Here is a 20,532-nt window from a genome sequence, read left to right as displayed (position 1 = left end):
CACCATCCACGCCCATCCCCATAAAAAATAATCGAACCTGAATTCGCAGTTACCCTCCCCCCCCCCTCTCCCCAATCACCTCACACACCTCTGCCAAACATACAAGATATTTTCACTAATTACCACTAAGTCACGCGCGCGCGCTTGCACGCACGCATCAAACACGTTCACCCTCCCTCACCTTCTAATCCTTCTCTCCCTCCCTCCCCCTCGCATGCACGAATTTAAAAAAAAATTAAACTTAGTTTCACAGGTTGGCAACGCTCACAGCCTACACGAAAACAAACGAACAGACGTAAATACAGTAACACTGTTCAGAGTCACATATAACTTCAGTTCAATTTGCAAAAGCAAGATGAAGAGTAAATAACACAAATGCAGCCCACGAAATACTACAGAATGGCAAAAACTGCCAAGAGTATATGTGAAACGAAGTCTTTCGACATCAACCACTGCAGGAAGGAAGGAAGAACTAGTGGTTTAGAAAATATGGAAAGGAACACCGCAAGCGGTTTGCACTCCAACTATGTAAACAGAACGCCATTTTGAATCTAAAACAACGAAAAATGTACACACGTATGTATCCAATCTTCAAAATAATCACGGACGATGCTTTATAAATAATAGCGAAACGCATTTCATGTGAAATTCTCTTTAATTAAACTCCAGTAAGCTTAAGACCGAAAAACCAAAAATAACTGATTGTTACATTTCTGTTTGTAGTTTATCCTATTAATACGATATGTAAGGGTCAGTCTAAAGAAAACCAGACAGATGGATGAAAGTGTGGGCGGTCGCACGTGTTGCCATAGTTGTTTCGACTACGCTGTAGAAGTTACGCTGGGTAGCCCTTACACATCTCCATACAGCACCCATTTCTCCCCACACTCTCAAGCAAACACCTCGCTGCACAAGTAAACGTGTAGTAAGTAGGCTGTTTAGATTTTTATATTGGTAGCCCCACGTAGCGCTCTGTATGAAAATCACTGCCTGTGCTGTGTGCAGTCTGTGGCTGGTTTGCATTCTTGGAATTTGCTATTGTAGTGTTGGGTAGTTGGCTGTTAACAGTGCGTAGCGTTGCGCAGTTGGAGGTGAGCCGCCAGCAGTGGATGGATGTGGGAAGAGAGATGGCAGAGTTTTGAGAGAGGACGATCTGGACGTGTATCCATCAGAGAGAGTTAATTTGTAAGAGTGGATGTCATGAACTGGTACATATATATACTCTTGAACACTATTAAGGTAAATGCATTGTTTGTTCTCTATCAAAATCTTTCATTTGCTAACTATTCCTGTCAGGAGTTAGTGACTTCAGTAGTTAGAATCTTTTATTTATGTGGCAGTATTGGCGCTCGCTGTATTGCAGTAGTTCGAGTAATGAAGATTTTTGTGAGGTAAGTGATTCGTGAAAGGTATAGGTTATTGTTAGTCAGGGCCATTCTTTTCTAGGGATTATTAAAAGTCAGATTGCGTTGCGCTAAAAATATTGTGTGTCAGTTTAGTGATGATCAGAATAAGTAAAGAGAGAAATGTCTGAGTACGTTCAGTTTTGCTCAGCTGTTTGAAAATCAAATAACATAGGGGATTTATCAGCACAATCATTCATAAATTTTTCTAAAGGGACGTTACAGTGTCTGTTGGTAGTTCTGACACGCTCGTCCACCGGTTGTGTGGTTGCTCATGAGTTGGTGCTGGAAGTGTTTCAGCAAAATATTCAGCAAAGTCTGCTTTGCAGAACTTAGTGAAAAAATGGCGCGAAAACTGTTGAAGAGCTGTATTCCAGGGAAGCTATGAAACGACGCAATATTTTCAGTGATGTAGTTTGATCACTCAAGGTGCTGGTGTTGATGGTCTAGTGCTAAGGTGCGATCCTGGAGACAGTAAGATCGCGGAATTTTCCAGTCTGACTTTTGCGTTAGCCTTCACGTCTCAATGATGTGAAGATATATCAGGAACGACACGTGGTTCAGATTCCATGTTAAACTGTAATCTCCCTTCCCCTGGTAGGATCATTGGGATAGGTTAGGGGCCCCTTACCTAATACTGATACATTTATCCTTCTTCATTATCCCTGGAAGTTATGTTAACCGGGGACCTACACTACTGGTCATTAAAATTGCTACACCACGAAGATGACGTGCTACAGACGCGAAATTTAACCGATAGGAAGAAGATGCTGTCATATGCAAACGATTAGATTTTCAGAGCATTCACACAAGGTTGGCGCCGGTAGCGACACCTACAACGTGCTGACATGAGGAAAGTTTCCAACCGATTTCTCATACACAAACAGCAGTTGACCGGCGTTGCCTGGTGAAACATTGTTGTGATGCCTCGTGTAAGGAGGAGAAATGCGTACCATCACGTTTCCGACTTTGGTAAAGGTCGGATTGTAGCCTATCGCGATTGCGGTTTATCGTATCGCTACATTGCTGCTCGCGTTGGTCTAGATCCAATGACTGTTAGCAGAATATGGAATCGGTGGGTTCACGAGGGTAATACGAACGCCGTGCTGGATCCCAACGGCCTCGTATCACTAGCAGTCGAGATGACAGGCATCTTATCCACATAGCTGTAACGGATCGTGCACCCACGTCTCGATCCCTTAGTCAACAGATGGGGACGTTTGCAAGACAACAACCATCTACACGAACAGTTCGACGACGTTTGCAGCACCATGGACTATCAGCTGGGACACCATGGCTGCGGTTACCCTTGACGCTGCATCACAGACAGGAGCGCCTGCGATGGTGTACTCAATGACGAACCTGGGTGCACGAAAGGCAAAACGTCATTTTTCCGGATGAATCCAGGTAGTGCTTACAGCATCATGATGGTCGCATCCGTGTTTGGCGACATCGCGGTGAATGCACATTGGAAGCGTGTATTCGTCATCGCCATACTGGCGTAACCCCCGGCATGATGGTATGGGGTGCCGTTGGTTACACGTCTCGGTCATCTCTTGTTCGCATTGACCGCACTTTCACCAGTGGACGTTACATTTCAGATGTGTTACGACCAGTGGCTCTACCCTTCATTCACTCCCTGCAAAACCCTACATTTCAGCAGGAAAATGCACGACCGCATGTTGCAGGTCCTGTACGAGCCTTTCAGGATACAGAAAATGTTCGACTGCTGCCCTGGCCAGCACATTCTCCAGACCTCTCACCAATTGAAAACGTCTGGCCAATTGTGGCCGAGCAACTGGCTCGTCACAATATGCCAGTCACTACTCTTGATGAACTGTGCTATCGTGTTGACGCTGCATGGGCAGCTGTACCTGTACACGCCATCCAAGTTCTGTTTGACTCAATGCCCAGGCGTATCAAGGCCGTTATTACGGCCAGAGGTGGTTGTTCTGGGTACTGATTTCTCAGGATCTATGCACCCAAATCGCGTGAAAATGTAATCACATGTCAGTTCCAGTATAATATACACTCCTGGAAATGGAAAAAAGAACACATTGACACCGGTGTGTCAGACCCACCATACTTGCTCCGGACACTGCGAGAGGGCTGTACAAGCAATGATCACACGCACGGCACAGCGGACACACCAGGAACCGCGGTGTTGGCCGTCGAATGGCGCTAGCTGCGCAGCATTTGTGCACCGCCGCCGTCAGTGTCAGCCAGTTTGCCGTGGCATACGGAGCTCCATCGCAGTCTTTAACACTGGTAGCATGCCGCGACAGCGTGGACGTGAACCGTATGTGCAGTTGACGGACTTTGAGCGAGGGCGTATAGTGGGCATGCGGGAGGCCGGGTGGACGTACCGCCGAATTGCTCAACACGTGGGGCGTGAGGTCTCCACAGTACATCGATGTTGTCGCCAGTGGTCGGCGGAAGGTGCACGTGCCCGTCGACCTGGGACCGGACCGCAGCGACGCACGGATGCACGCCAAGACCGTAGGATCCTACGCAGTGCCGTAGGGGACCGCACGGCCACTTCCCAGCAAATTAGGGACACTGTTACTCCTGGGGTATCGGCGAGGACCATTCGCAACCGTCTCCATGAAGCTGGGCTACGGTCCCACACACCGTTAGGCCGTCTTCCGCTCACGCCCCAACATCGTGCAGCCCGCCTCCAGTGGTGTCGCGACAGGCGTGAATGGAGGGACGAATGGAGACGTGTCGTCTTCAGCGATGAGAGTCGCTTCTGCCTTGGTGCCAATGATGGTCGTATGCGTGTTTGGCGCCGTGCAGGTGAGCGCCACAATCAGGACTGCATACGACCGAGGCACACAGGGCCAACACCCGGCATCATGGTGTGGGGAGCGATCTCCTACACTGGCCGTACACCACTGGTGATCGTCGAGGGGACACTGAATAGTGCACGGTACATCCAAACCGTCATCGAACCCATCGTTCTACCATTCCTAGACCGGCAAGAGAACTTGCTGTTCCAACAGGACAATGCACGTCCGCATGTATCCCGTGCCACCCAACGTGCTCTAGAAGTTGTAAGTCAACTACCCTGGCCAGCAAGATCTCCGGATCTGTCCCCCATTGAGCATGTTTGGGACTGGATGAAGCGTCGTCTCACGCGGTCTGCACGTCCAGCACGAACGCTGGTCCAACTGAGGCGCCAGGTGGACATGGCATGGCAAGCCGTTCCACAGGACTACATCCAGCATCTCTACGATCGTCTCCATGGGAGAACAGCAGCCTGCATTGCTGCGAAAGGTGGATATACACTGTACTAGTGCCGACATTGTGCATGCTCTGTTGCCTGTGTCTATGTGCCTGTGGTTCTGTCAGTGTGATCATGTGATGTATCTGACCCCAGGAATGTGTCAATAAAGTTTCTCCTTCCTGGGACAATGAATTCACGGTGTTCTTATTTCAATTTCCAGGAGTGTATTTGTCCTATGAATACCCGTTTATCATCTACATTTCTTCTTGGTGTAGCAATTGTAATGGCCAGTAGTGTAGAAACGACGGAGAGGTTCCGTCCCCGCCGCAGTCGCAGTGGTCCGCAACCCCACGACGACTACCGCTGTCCACTTCACCCCTCCGCCGCCTCACACCGAACCAAGGGTTATTGTGCGGTTCGGTCCCCGGTGGACCCCCAAGGAAACGTCTCACACCAGACGAGTGAAACCCCTATGTATGCGTGGTAGAGTAATGGTGGTGTACGCGTACGTGGAGAACTTATTTGCGCGGCAATCGCCGACATAGTGTAGCTGAGGCGGGATAAGGGGAACCAGACCGCATTCGCCGCGCTGATGGAAAACCGCCTAAAAACCATCCACAGACTGGCCGGCTCATCGGACATCGACACAAATCCGCCGGGCGGATTCGTGCCGGGGACCAGGCGCTCCTTCTCGCCCGGAAAGCCGTGAGTTAGACAGCACGGCCACCCGGATGGGCGACCCGGTTGGGGTACTCAAAGATGCGTACCCGCCAGGTTCCTCGCCACCAACCAGAAGACCATAAAGAGCTCCCACCTGTTTAACCCAATGAAGGATGCAACCTGCAGAAAGCATTACGTGGATGATGGGGAGGCAATTGATGCAGCGAGACGTTGGCTCCGACGTCGATCAACAGAGTTGTACCATGCGAACATACAGGCCCTCCCAGTATGGTGGCGTAAGAACAAACCAGTTTTCAGAAAAAAAAGTGTAGCATTACTTGTTGCACGGCCTTCATACCTAAAGATTAAACTTTCTTCTCCTTCTTGGGTATCTTTCCGAAGCAGTGAAGCCCTGGAAAGTACCTGTAGCTATGGTTTTCCCACACCTTCTTTACTCTCTCACCGTGAGAATGGTAGCTATGGCTAGCGGCTTCTGCAACCTTCTCAAGCACAATTTTAATGAAGTCTTGCTTGTTTGCCTCTTCCTAAAAGAATATATTCCTTTGCAAATGGTTCAAATGGCTCTGAGCATTATGGGACTTAACATCTGAGGTCATCACTCCCCTAGAACTTAGAACTACTTAAACCTAACTAACCTGAAGACATCACAAACATCCATGCCCGAGGCAGGAGTCGAACCTGCGACCGTAGCGGTCGCGCGTTTCCAGACTGAAGCGCCTACAACCTCTCGGCCACGACGGCCGGCTATTCCTTTGCACATAACTGCAAGTACCTGATTGTGAAGAACTTTCTCTGCATCTGCACTGTCTGTCCGAAAAGTTCCGAGACTGATTTTATTCCTGGCGTATAAGCGACGACTGCGCTGTAAGTAATGTGGCAGATTGAACTGACAAGTGTGAAAAATAAATGTGCATGTGAGCAGTAAGTTGTGAGCAGGCAGTGTTAAGTAGTGGACGTGCAGCCGTAGTGTGTCAGTGTTGTTGAGTCACAAATCGCAGTGGAGCAAGATCTCTAAACCAAGTGTTCGAGACATTCTCCACAATGTTTTGAGGAAGAGTGTGTAAAGTTTGTCCCGGACACTTTGAATCCCGAACAAAAACAACGACGAGTGGTGCAGCCGCGACTTCGTTCAAATAAAAACTAGGACAATTCTTTTCCGGAAAAATCATCAACAGAGACGAGACTTGGTGTTATCAACAAGACCCTGCCTCAAGACATGATTGTATGAACTTTCTGTGCATGATGCTCAAGTTGAGGAGGGGGGGGGGGCAGGGGCGAACTATCTAAATTACTTGAAGCACTGAATCCACTTTCTTTCGTCTATTTTTTGTCAACCCAGTCTCAAAGCTTTTTGGGTTAGTGGAGTATCGTGCGCGAAGAGTGCTGGTACCGTGCTAAGCAATGAAGAGTCAGAAACAAGCACGTCCAAAGTGCGCAGATTGGAAGGCTACACTTGAATGAGATGGCCACCTGTTCGGACCAGCGCTCAGCACGAAAGTGAGTGTCTTCACCGGTGCCGCGTTATTTTGCTCGAGCTGCGCCTGTCCTTTCTGATAATGTCTCAGGAAGGGGTGCGCCGCCACGCAGGAGAGCGCGCACAGACTCACTTGCGTCTATGAAGATGACAGGCTTGGCCGCATCGCTGTCGGAGCTGGCGGTAACCACCTTGACCAGCTTGAGGTCGCGGCCCTCCGTGCTTTGCCCGATAGTCTCCAGCGTCACCAAGTCCGGATACTGCGTAGCCAGAGTGTCCAAGTAGGCGTAGATCTGCAACAAAAAAGCATCATGGGGCTTTTCTGTTCACGTCATCGTCTAACTCAGAAGAGGTGATAATATCTCCTTGGTTGCGGACCACAGTCATAATACGCTTTTTAAATGAAGCTCTATTTTTTAAAAAATATTCATATTATTCATTTCTTTCAGTACCGTGATTTCGACTGCAGAATCCCTCCCCCTTCCCCTCCCCTCCTCCCTCCTCATGCCCCCCTTTCTCCTCGCCTCATAAATCACATGTTACAACAGTAAACTGCCGTTTCTTTTAAAAAATCAGACCCCCGTGTATAAAAATCTTCAAGCCTCTGATTTCCCTATAAATGAGCTAATGGCTCAAATACGTGCTTCTAGGCGTGTAAGCAAAAAAAAGTTTACAAAGATTTGAAATTATGTTTGAAGTTTGTTGGAAGCGGCTAAGTGCTCCTATTATGAAGCACTGGATAGTGCAAACTGGGTAATTTGCGCATTATTTTAACCTAAAGCTAGTTTTTCACGCTTCTCAAAGTTTATGACGTCAGATCTTCTGAACTATTTGTCATACAATGGTATAATTTCGCAGGTATATTAAGCGACATATGTAGATACTGTGTGCAAAGAGTGTTGCAAACAGAGGTCATAGTAAAGAAGTAATAAATTATGAAGTCATGACTGACGTTTTACTACATACCTTTTAGGCAGAATCTAGTTTTTCACGCATCTCAGTATTTATGAGGGAATATCTCTTGAAATATGTGTCTGGCAGTGATATAATTTTGCAGGTATGTTCACTGATACATGTACCTAATTTCTCCCAAACGTGTTGTAAATAGGGTTAGTGGTAAAGACACAATAAATTAAAACGTCGTACCCTATGCTGAAGTTTGACTACAAGAACAGCGAAAATGTAGGGGACAAACTTGTTTCCTTTCACCGTTTTATGGGGGCGTCAGCGAGAAAAAATTCATAAAGGTTTGAAAACATGTCTAAACTTTGCAGTATGTCGTTAAGCGCCATCATTGTCAAATACTGGATGAATGAAGTCCGCGTATTTGCGCTTCGTCAGGCACGATGCATCAAGAGGAACACACAGTTTCTAACTCTAATACTTGTCTTATTGTGCTGAACTGTTAACATAAGATTGTACCTCATAATGAGTAGATTATCACTGGATTCTAAATTTTTAACGTCGTTCAGTAATTACTCGAAACACTGAAAATCGAATTTCTGTAGCCCTTGCGCTGCAACTGGTACTAGGTTCTGGGTTCCGGGATGGCGTTTTAGTAATATAGATATGTGTTTAGTTATCTTTATTGCTAAATAGGCTCCTTATCTATAGCATGTGTTAATGTAGGCACTGATGCAGTGTAGAAGTCACTGTAACACCCCTGTTTAGACTTGTTGTTTATAATACGTGTTAATGTTGCATTATATGTCATGTGAAAGTGACTGTAACCCCACTGCATGTATTGTTGTTTTGCCATCAGGTGTGTGGTCGTCTCTTTTACATATGTAAAACGGAGCAGAATAGATCAAGATTTTATGCTGCGGCATGTATGCATACTGTTTCAGGAGTACGAGGTGTTTGTTTCAGAAAAGTTATATTTAAGTTTTAAGGATGCCTTTTATGCATCGAGTTTCTGTGAGAAACTGGCATAACAATTTGTATGAGTTTGATGAACGCTAGGCGGAATACACAACCCATTCCCCTTCCTTAATATGGCACTCCAAGGATTATGTATCTCATACAGTGATTGAAACCCGAATATTAGTCTCTGAAGTGGTAGAGACGAAAATCAATGTTAGTTCATGCTTGGACAACGTTCGTTCTTACCACAGCACTGCACTGGCCAGAACTATCACAGTACAGTACTTGAAAGAATGTCTGCCTTGCGTAAGGTTAGCTGTCAACCCTGTTTTTTATTCGCACGCAAGTCTTATAATGAGACAACAGGTATATATATATATCCATAGATATTTTGAAATATTTAGAAAACGGCGTGTCATTCATACATGTCTGATATTTACTGACTTCATACGTAATGGACCTTAAAGTCTGTATATCAAATGTTATCACATTACGCCTTTCACTTTGTCATCCATAAATTTTATTGTTTTCAATTTTCACCCTGTACTTGAAAAGGCCTGAACAACAGAAGTCGCGATACTGAAATAAATAAATAAATAATTAAAAGCTTAAAGTCAAATATAGACAATGATTTTATTTTAAAAAGTGCGCTTAAAATTATTTTTCTACTCTGTCTTCTGGGATTAAATTATGGATTCTCGAAGGAAACCCAAGTGATCTCCAAGTGCTAACGAACTAAACCTATTGAAGTATTCGTGGTAACAGTCAATAATCGTGGGAGAGACGGAGAGTATATTACCTCTCATTATGCAGCAAAACTGGGATAATATTTGGTAGTGGGCAAGGTGCACTGTTACCCGCCAGCTTCACTGAAACTGATCAGCTGCATTAGCAAAGCTCCTGAGTTCACTGTGAAGAGCCAGAAAATTGGTCACAGAAGAAAAGGCGTTTGCTGTGGAAGACTTTCATCGTTACCCAAGAATCCTTTAAGCCATATTCTCGCTCTAAGCCGCTGCCTGTCTAAGTGAGAAAACAAATATAATCTCTCTGACAAATTAATGTATAGGTAATATAGATGACATATAAAAACTGATTTTATACAGTTAAAGAGTAAACACGAGGTACATTTCATCACGAATATATGGTACAAGGGGCGAAGAAAGAGTTACCGTTTGAAGGTCGTCGACTCTGCACGGTCTTTTTTAAGGGACCAAAGGCATCATAGTCGCATCTGGAAGGGTCAGCATTATAGGGCGGGTGGTCGAGTGTCCCCCATTTGAGTTGGCGTAAATTCTGCGTTACGACATTTTCTATACAGGAACGTGCATTATCTTGAAACAGCAGCTCCCCCGAGCAGCATTCCACAACGATGGTTTCCAGCAGACATGCTGACCCATACACGATCTTCACTGTCCGACGGATGTCTTACTGTGTTCGTCTTTCTGCAGCCAAGAAAAGAATAATAGCATGTTGGTCCTGATTGGACGCATTTGTTAATAACGTAGTCATAGTTCACGTTTCCGCATTTACCGCACACAAGCCGAAAAGACATTAATGCCGTAATAGACGCTTGTCTACATGTCGGTGATTATATATCCACTTCGGAGTCCCGCTACGTTGCATACACGCTGTAGCAAAGCCCTCAAATGGAAATTTTTGATCGCCCCTTATATTATGATCTCGGCGCATGAAATTTATATTAAATTTTTATTACTTAATCACTAATTAAGTTTATAATCATTTTTCGAAATATTGGTTTAAATTACACGCTCTATCACAACCCCCTGAGGATACGGAATCTCTAGTATTCTGTGCACAGATTTTTTTGTACTACCGCTGTGGATTAATGCCATGAGAAGTGTAAACTTAAACTGGCGCTCGTTAACAAAATCTATAAAATGCTTGAGCTAGTGATATGTGTAGTGAGGGGGGAGGGGGGGATGGGGGAGAATAATTCCGCGTTCATTCTATAGCGAATACTGTCCGCTGCTTTTTATGATTGGTGGAAATTTTCAAAATGTCTAGGAAGGGTAACGTAAACACAAAGGTAGTCATCTGATTACAGGCCTTGCTCATAATTAACTATGGCAAAAAACCAAACTTTTTTCTGAAGTATTTGTAGATACTTGTAGTGTCTTGCAACAGTCTGTAAGGGAACATTGTACGCTTGCTATTGAAGGAATCACTTTATTGAAGAATAGCTACCCTTCTGAAGATTGTGCAGTGGCCTGTAATGATTACTATACAGATTCGTAGTATAATACTTGAATTGTTGTCATCTATGGTTAGTTACAATTTATTATGGAAATGAATCACAGATGACTGGATGATAATTGTGTAGTAAACTGTATAATGATTTGCTACTGATTGTATTTATAAATAAATGATTGTTGCAATAGTAAGTGTATATGCATCGCTATTATACACTTACTGCTGCACCTGTCAGTTATTTATGAATACTGTTCATCACAAAATCAATGGTGTCCAAAATGTGAGGCGAACAAAACTATTGTAGATGGGCAACAATTCAAAATATAGATATAGTGTAAATAGCTCGAGAATGAAGAAAATAGTAAGTCCAGTGCAAATAATCTGCCCATACTAAGAAAGAGAGCCACAGTAAAACTCACGAAAGTTTAAAAGAAAGCAGAAAGACACAAGTAAAATTAGATTTTAACGAATTGTAACAACAAGCTCATTAGACATGAAAGAAGTGCTTTGATAGGTCAGATAATTTGGAGAAAATATACAGTTTCTTTAATGAAACAACCGTAACGGAGTGCGCAGGGGTCAATAATTTGAATAACCGAACGAAAATTTTAATCCCATTAATCTCAAGTTCGAACTGAGTGCCTTGACAACCGCACATACTTCCTCAATCCAGAACGACAAAAAAGTATTCCACCAGTACTTGCAGTGATGAAAATTTATGATTTAGAAACACAAAAAATATCAGAGCAAGTACAGTTATTTACAACTAAGCACACAAATCATGAAATGAAATGTGAGTAAAAACTTGTGCTGCTTAATTACCTCTGGGCATGTTTCTGTAACTACTGAGAAATGAATCAGCATTCGTGCATGAGAACCATAGAAAATGCAGATGAAAACTGCAATACAATAACAAGGTATTTCAATTCGATAGTAGGACAAAACCAAAATAATGAATACTCAGAGGTCATACGTTAAGAGTTTGCCAAGAAGACTGCCACTTTTGTCCTTAAAACATTCATCATGAAGAAAACACACTAGTAATAAAAATAATGGGAATTTATTTGAGAATATGGATGTATACCAGATTAAATTAAGTAACAAGCTCTGCACCTAAGAAAATGATTTTACAAATACATACGAAAGGAGCTATCATTTAGCAAAGGCACCTGAAGATGTTACAGGTATGAAGAACACAAAGGAAAAGAAAACCTGCAAGGGAAGAAGTAGCTGCTTAAGAGATGACGTGAGTTTCAAGCAAAAAACATTAAAAACATGATGGAATGTTAATGATAGAAACATAACAGCGCAAGTTTGCGAGTAGTCCTGGAAATCAATTACAAAAAAGACTTAAAGAAAGTAAAATCATACATCAGAATAAAATAATACAAACAGTCGTATAATCAAACGTAGGCTTCCGTGGCCATTGTCACAGTCAACAAAATTCTTCTGGGTTTGGTAACCAATACACCCTGAGGAAGGCGCCTTGCAACAGTCGCCGAGACGTCGGAATTTTACAGATGACAATGCGGCCTCAAACCCAGAAGAATTTTGTTAACAATCGTATAAGCAGTTGATGAGTTTTTGGTTTTAGAATAGATTAAGAGGACGGCTAAATGGATGTGAATGAAATAAACAAGAGAGTAGAAATGAATTGGTGTACTTTTGGAAACATTAACGAGTTTACACAAATGTAATATATGTGTCTTAAACAGAAAGTTTACAGTCAACGCGTATCAACAAGTCTGATTTAAAGCAGTATGGTATGGAGTGCCAAACGTTAAACCATTGTAAAAGTATTAGTCGAAATTTAATGATCTGTGGTAGGTAAACAATAACTACATCAGACTAGAGTGGAAGACATAACTGTGACCATAATGAAAACGTAATGGAAACAGGCGGAGGCATTTTGCCACATAATTGCGTGTTACAAGGACGAAAGCAGTTTTTTGCTTGATTCCAAGAGATACGAAAAGACCAATGAGACGATGTAAAGGAAGGTGGGTGGACAGTACTGGCTAATATGGATGATTATAGCTGAAACCTATTAGGTGTGTAGAAGGCTCGAGGAAGCCTATGTATAGGGGTTGATGTCTAATGGCTGACGATGAAGATGGTCTAATACAAAAGTAATATTTGTTTGTCCGTTTTCTATGTGATCCTATACCATTTATGCGATTTCCAGTGAATCTTTGGTGAGCTGTTGTCTGCCCGCGCTCGAAGGTTTCTGTGGGAGTAAGAACTATCTCCCACCCATAGGGGTAGGGGTGGAAAAGGGTGAAGGTAGTATACCCCAACTACTCTTGGGGCTGGGGAGTGATAAGTCGTGACATATAAAACTCGAATATTGATTGCTGTTGTAATAAAGTTTACTGCACCAGGAATGGATGAAACACCTGCTAAGTGTAACCAGAAAATAGCTAGGTCTTCTGATACACCCCCATGTGCGATAGCACCTGCCCGTGGAGGGGGGAAGGGGGGGGGGTAAACTGTCGAACCCGTAGCAGCACCCTTATCTACTATTATCTACTATAGCAGATGAAGAAGAAGGGTTAATGAAGGAGGTAATAGTAAAAACTTATACTATTTATTCGGGGGAATGCTATATCTGGTGCCCCAATTATTAATGGTACAAGTCAGTTACCAAATCCACCAATTATAATGGGCATTACTATAAAGAAAATTATTAAGAATGCATGAGCTGTGATAATAACGTTATAAATTTGGTCATCCCAATTAGTGATCCTGCTTGATCTAGTTCAGCACAAATACGTATTCTTATTGATGTTCCTTCTATTCCTGCTCATGCTCCAAATAGGAAGTATAAAGTAGCAATGTCCTTATGGATTGCTGAGAATAGACTGCAAATCTGTTTCTGAGATTTTCTATTTTATCATTATTGGTCTTATATTCAATTATGATTCTAGACTGCGATTCTAGAGGTGTAATGTTTTATTAAGGCCTAAAAGATTATTCTTTCAACTATAAGAGAGGGGAGGGAAATTTGACTTTGGCGCGATTAGTGCCCTCCGCCACACACCGCTTGGTGGCTAGTGGAGTGTATGAGTGTATATGTAGATGAACATGTAGATAACTATGAAGGTTATTAGTTTAATTAACTTAAGTCCTTAGTATATTGAAATTAGGGTTGATGTTGAAATTAATCCTATTGTTGAAATTGTAACAGTTATAGGAAGAATAAATCTTGATTTTTGGGACTTTATTTTTATTGGTAACCAGTTTTCACTATATGATATAATTAATGCTGAAAATCTAATTCATATACAATAATAAAGTGTGATTGTGGTTAATACAACTATAATTGTTATGATGGTTGTTATGTTTTTCCATAAGTGATTGTATAACAATTCACTTTGATAGGAACCCTAGAAATGGGAGCAAACCTCCCAGGGATAAAAGTGATAAGAATATTATAAATTTAATTTCAGTTTTCATGTTTCTCGCTGAGTAGATTTGGTTTACGAAGAATAAATTTATTTGCTTGGATAGCAATTATTTTGTAATCATTCTGTTGATCTGCTCATATTAGCTCTGAATATAACTGCACGATTTGTAACCATTCTTTGTCATATAATTACAATGAATATGATGATTTCTACAATAGAGATTGTTGACCCAATACTTGATACTACATTTCATGATGTGTATGAGTCTGGGTAGTCTGAATATCGTCGTGGTATTCCTGCTAGACCTAGGAAGAGTTGAGAGAAAAAAGGTTAAATTTACTCCAATAAATATAATTGTAAAATGAATTTTCAATCATGTATTGTTTATGGTTAATCCTGCAAATAATGGGTATCATTGTATAACACCTCCTATAATTGCAAATACTGCTCTTATGGTCAATATGTAGTGGAAGTGTGCTACTACATAGTATGTATCGTGGAGTACAATATCAAGGGATGAATTTGCTTATACTAGACCTGTTAAGCCACCAATTGTGAATAGGAAAATAAATCCTAGAGCTCATAATAATGGCCAGTTGAACTTGAATTTAGTTCCATATAATGTAGCTAGGCATCTGAATACCTTAATACCTGTTGGTATGGCAATAACTATTTTTGCTAATGTGAAGTATGCTCTTGTATCAACATCGATTCCTACTTTGAATATATGGTGTGCTCGTACAATAAATACACTTATTGGTGATAGTGATGATGATGATGATGATGATGATGACGTAACATTCCTGAAGTTTGAGGTTGAATTGAGGGTTGCAAACATATCGTTGTAAAGCCTGAGAAAATTTCTATCAAAATGGGGGCACGCATCACTTGTTACCTGCATAAAATTACTATGGGAGTAAGACATCCCTAGCACCCCCATGACAGAGATGGGAATGAAAAGGGTATCTACCTATAAAGAAAAGAGGCACTGGAAGACATACCAGGTACAGGTAGTATAAAATAAAAATCGCAATAGCTTGGTGATATTCACTTACTTGTGTAGGCAGTGGACTACTTATGACTACCTTCTCTTAAATACGCTCTCAAGGTCTTTAGCAAATGAATTCATTTCATATGGTACATAGTTGTACAGCGTCTTGAGGTCACCAGAGCAGAAGGATGTATTTCTGCAGGATGTGTTTCTGATCGACTTAGATTCCTCGAGTGTCTTAGCTATTTTGCACATGCACCCAGCGGATCAGCTATGGCTACTTCTTTGCAGGCTGCCGCCTCGCTCTTGAAACACAGTTAACTGTTGTCTATGGGAAGAGGAGTGGGCATCTTACGACTCTCTGTGACTCCCCCAGTCAGGTGAACATATCCTATCCCATGACAGATCGTTAATACACAGTTTCCTGCAACAGCGAGAGGACCCAGCAACGAGCAGCGCTTGTGCATATGTTTAAGTACACCACATTAAACTTATTTTGTGTTCAAACAAGAGGGCAGATATTGCTGCCTACTACTTCAGTTGACGATGAGCTGCATGCAATAGAAATTTAAGGATCCTAGGAAACATCCTACCTGCCATCAAGTTATTATAGTCCCATTAAAATTATTTGATAGTTTTCGTCTGTCACTTGCCGCTACAGTGTTGCGATATCGACTATAGGCGACACACAGATGCAGCGGTCATGTCATAATTGCTGTTTACGTATAACACGGAGCAATGTTAGAAGTGGCCGCCTCGACGTAAGTCGGGAATGCGAGATGCTCCATCGACAGCTGATTTTAATTGACCAATGATTAATCTGCGACAGACGACGGGTTTTCTAGCCCATTATTTAACGTCATGCCCTAAGCTAACCACAACCTCGTGGTGTGCAATGTATCCCGGAAAACGGCGGTCAACAATCTGGGGCAGAACTAAAATCACAATCGCTTCGTTCACGGCGATTAAAGCTAACATCTACGAACAAACTGAAGACAGAAAAAAATCAGTTTCAGCGATAAAAGTAAACTGTAATTTCTCGATGTTATTGGTTACCTGAAATTATCCTCACACCGGCTGCATGAGCTGCCGCATTACCAACCGATGAGCACTCCTCATTGGCACTTAGTTGCAAATTATAACTGACACAGGCAGATTCCAAACGAAGAAAGAATGATAGAAAGAAAAATAAGGGCATACAAAAAAGTCAATAAAATGATGAAAATAACACAGCAAAGTATTAGAAATAAAAAAATTACGTTCAAACTGAATGGAAACAATAAACTCTCTTTATTAGGTTTAGAAATTTAAAAAATCGATACATTTGGCAATATTTGAACCTACGACCTTTTATAGGTCGGGTTTCTACGCTAACAATTGCGCTGTATCACAAGTCTGGATTAAATAGTTACAACTGTGGTGACCCAGTCACAGCTGTGAATTGTAGCCTTCAAAAATTCGGCTTCAGGCAACGTCGTGCGAAGCTTATTTACTGTAAGCAGATCTCTGTGATTATAGTAACAATGTATATGACGCTGAATCGCGTTTTGCGCGGAAGTATTCAGGATCGTGTGGTTAGCGCTGCTTATGAAACGTGTGTATTTCATTAGCTTCGTTGTGCTTTATTGTGGTTATCATATGTGATAAAATAAGATTAAAAGTGCCATCGGCATCCAAACACATCAAGAAAGTCATCTGAACAAGGAACTGAAAGTGAACAGACCAATTGTTGTGGCAGTTTTGCAACGGCGAACGTTTCGGGAGTGACGCTGAGCGCTCTGATTCGAGGAAACCAGCTCCAACGCCTGAAGTGTCAACTACCAAGTAATTTTAATCGGACTACAAGTGAGATTTGTGACTCAGCTTTTATTTTTCACCAGCGAGTGACACTTTCCTAATGTCTTCTCTTAGTGTTTATCATTATCGTAGAGGTTTAACAGCACTGTCTAAATCGTTTTGTGTTACAGTTTTATATTTTGTGTAGCTGCTGAATTGGATGAATGAGTATGAGCGACACTGGAAGAAAACTAAAAAGAATTTTTTTTGTCTTGTAAGATTTTGTTTTAGACACTTTAATCATGGGTGCTTTAGCACGAGCATTCATAACGGTGATGTAATAAAGTGGACACGCAGACACACATACGTACACAATTGCGCACACACACACACACACACACACATACACACGAACACACACAAACATTTAGGCTGAATGGGAACTATTACAGGGTCTGTATTTAACACAGATATCGGTCAACAAATGGATATACAGAGACTCATTTCAGAAACTCTTATCTCTTAACGTTCACATTACCTCGTCAAGCGTCATGAATCTGTCGAACGAGACCCCCCCTTGCGGTAGCTCAGCCAGGTTCCTGGTTTGAGAACGTCCTCGTTCCAGTAACCTGCGGGGAAACAAGTGATAGTTTCACATCTGTATACCTTGCTCACCCAACGATAAACGTGCAGTACAAGGCGAAATACGTATAAGCAAAGCGTGTGGTTTAGTATGCTAGCACGGCCTAGCATCATTAGTCATGTGTATGATCTAAAAAGCGACAACGAAAGGTACCATACCTCAGTGGGTAAGTAAGACCCATATGAAAATACACAAAGGTAGAAGTTGTTATATGGTATGAAGAATGGAAACGTCGAACGTTCTAAATGCCATTTTTCCACAAAACACGTTTTTACTGCTGTTGTGTTCTTGGTATTCTGTTGCACGTCCCTAGAGTTGTTCCATGTACCAAATGATGGGAAAGATATTCCAAACATTCATTGCTAGATGCCGCATAGTCTTTGTGTGAAGCACTACCGCCCTCTTGAATTCCAAGCAGCAGGAGTGAAGGTCTCTCCCATTTAGTTGACGCACAGCTTGTGTGGAAAGCAGAGTGCCTCTAAGCTTTTCTTTGTATCAATAACACATCTTTGAAATCGAAGGCAGATTTTGCAGTTATGGACAATCGGAGAAAGGCAAACTAGGCCTTTGTTCCGCGAGACTGACACAAGATTGTTGAGTCAGATAAAGCTATGAAACTATTCCCTGTAATTCCAGTCGTACATTGTTGTCGATGCAGGCGTGTAAGATGTCCAGATGCAGAATAATTAAAGTGTGTGATACTCATAAATCTGAACTAGCTACTAAAAATTCTTATTTTGGAACATAAGAATGGGAAAACGTCAATGTATTCAAAAGAGGAAAGAGCATGGCTGATGAATGATATAGTGTACTTCATCTGAAAGACCAGCCATGTTTATCAGTTGCCATACAGAAGGGCCTGTTGACAATGTTGCCATTTCTTCGTCAACAGCACAGGGAGTTCTACAGTAAACTTTGCAACATATGATACCAAGAATGGAGCTGTGGAAGAAACGGAAGTTAATACTGAGAGATTTCTTCCCTTGAATTTACATTGTTATTCTCTCAAAAAAAAATTAAGAGAGATGAGAAATGGAATTTTGTTGACTACAGTTCTGTTAGTTAAAGCATTACTGCTGTATTTCTGTACTAGTATTATTACAAGCAAAAGTATTGACTCAGTATGAATGACACCTGAAACTTAGTATTTCTTAATGGCTAGTTCCCCTGTCCGGAACTTAAAAACTTCCTTAATTGATTATTTATTTTCTAATTTGTCTCGTTTTTTGTAGTGATAACGTGAGCAGCAAAATTCTGTGGTATCATAGTGCCTTTCCAATTTTTGGAAGCAAGTAAGTTATGTTCAAAAAGAGGTATACCATTTTTTCTTTCTCTTGACAAATGTGAGATTTGGCAGTTAGAACGTTTGACGCTTCCATTCTTCCTATGATTCACGTTCATTCTGGACTAAAAAAGTAAATATACGAGCTAGTACAATTATTAAAATGCGTTATGAGGTCTTAGCGATCACAAATACACCATTGTGAACGTCGTTGGATATACAAATAGAATAAAACACGGTAGTGAGCTTATAATAAACCTTATAGTATGCTGTACAGCTCTTTAAACTTTTAACCTGTTGCCATCAGCATAACGACTATGAGCTTAAATTTATGAGTGATGTTCAATAAGTAATGCAAAACATACTTTTCTAAGAGCAGGTGGGTTTTATTCAGGATTCCAGTACAATATATTACTCCCCACTCTTTCGTTACAAAATACTATTTTTCAACATAATCTCCATCCAGTGCAACAGGCTTACGCCACCTTATTGGGAGGGCGTGTATACCCACTTGTTACCACTCTACTGGTCGATGTCGGAGTTAACTTCTTGCTGCCACCCCCCCTCCCCTCCCCCCTCCCCTCCCCCCTCCCCTCCCCCAGGGGACCAACAGCTCGTTTGTCTGTACATCTGTGGCACACAGGGTTCCCCGATCTATTGCAGCTTTCATTCTTTTCCAGGGCTGTTTCATCTTCCCCTTCCTTGTCCTTCCCTGTCCTTGTTCCTTTCCCTTTGCCCCTTCCTTTCCCTCACTTGATGTTCTTCTTTACGTGAGCTCATCTATCCTCCTGACTTTGCTTCATCTTGTGGTTTTGGTTGGTTGCTTTTCCTCCACTTTTTGGCTATCCTTTTTTGGTCCCCCTCAAGAGCTTGTCTTCCATCTCTAAATTTGAAATCTGTAGTGTGAGCCAGATTGGGAAGAACACGCCTTTGATGTGGGTTCCTCTCCCCCTCCTCCACCTCTCCCTTTTCCCCCCTTCCCCTCCCTGCCTGTCATAGCCCTTTTGCCTCCTTGCTAGGTCACCAGCTCGGTAGCCAGCCTGTGTCGTTGGGCTGTTATGTACCCATCTGGTCGAGCTTCCTGGTTCAAATGGTTCAAATGGCTCTGAGCACTATGCGACTTAACTTCTGAGGTCATCAGTCGCCTAGAACTTAGAACTAATTAAACCTAACTAACCTAAGGACATCACACACATCCATGCCCGAGGCAGGATTCGAACCTGCGACCGTAGCGGTCACGCGGTTCCAGACTGAAGCGCCTTTAACCGCACGGCCACACCGGCCGGCGAGCTTCCTGACACCACAGGAATCACACTGCTGATACCCAGTCTGTGAACACCTCGTGCAAGCCTAGGAGTGGTTGCCCTTCTTTTCGGGGCATCGGAATTCCCAGCAATGGCCGTCCCGCCAGGTGGCTGTTGCTGTGGCTGGGTGGCACCCATGTTCGGAATGGGTGATACCAAGGCGGACGTTTAGCACGTGAAACGTGTTAAACTCTCTGTCCACACTTCTGCGGCCGCGTCTCTTCCTCGAGCTAGTTCTGTCGCAGTTCCTGTTTCTGCCTTCCTGGCCTTA

General features: G+C 42.6%; 1 protein-coding gene across 1 annotated transcript in view; it reads right to left on the bottom strand.

Moving 5' to 3' along the window:
* The window catches only part of LOC124612867 (carboxypeptidase B-like), a 139,538-nt gene that overhangs the window by 59,068 nt on the left and 59,938 nt on the right, over positions 1-20,532 (bottom strand). Inside the window, exons 3-4 of the mRNA XM_047141298.1 lie at positions 17,571-17,661; positions 6,918-7,077 (exon numbers count right to left, since the gene is read on the bottom strand). Of these exons, the coding sequence (XP_046997254.1) occupies positions 6,918-7,077; positions 17,571-17,661 (251 nt within the window). The remainder of the gene's footprint in view (positions 1-6,917; positions 7,078-17,570; positions 17,662-20,532) is intronic.

The sequence above is a fragment of the Schistocerca americana genome, chromosome 4, assembly GCF_021461395.2.
Source record: "Schistocerca americana isolate TAMUIC-IGC-003095 chromosome 4, iqSchAmer2.1, whole genome shotgun sequence".
NCBI classification, from domain to species: domain Eukaryota; kingdom Metazoa; phylum Arthropoda; class Insecta; order Orthoptera; family Acrididae; genus Schistocerca; species Schistocerca americana.
This window is presented reverse-complemented; position numbering and strand designations above follow the sequence as displayed.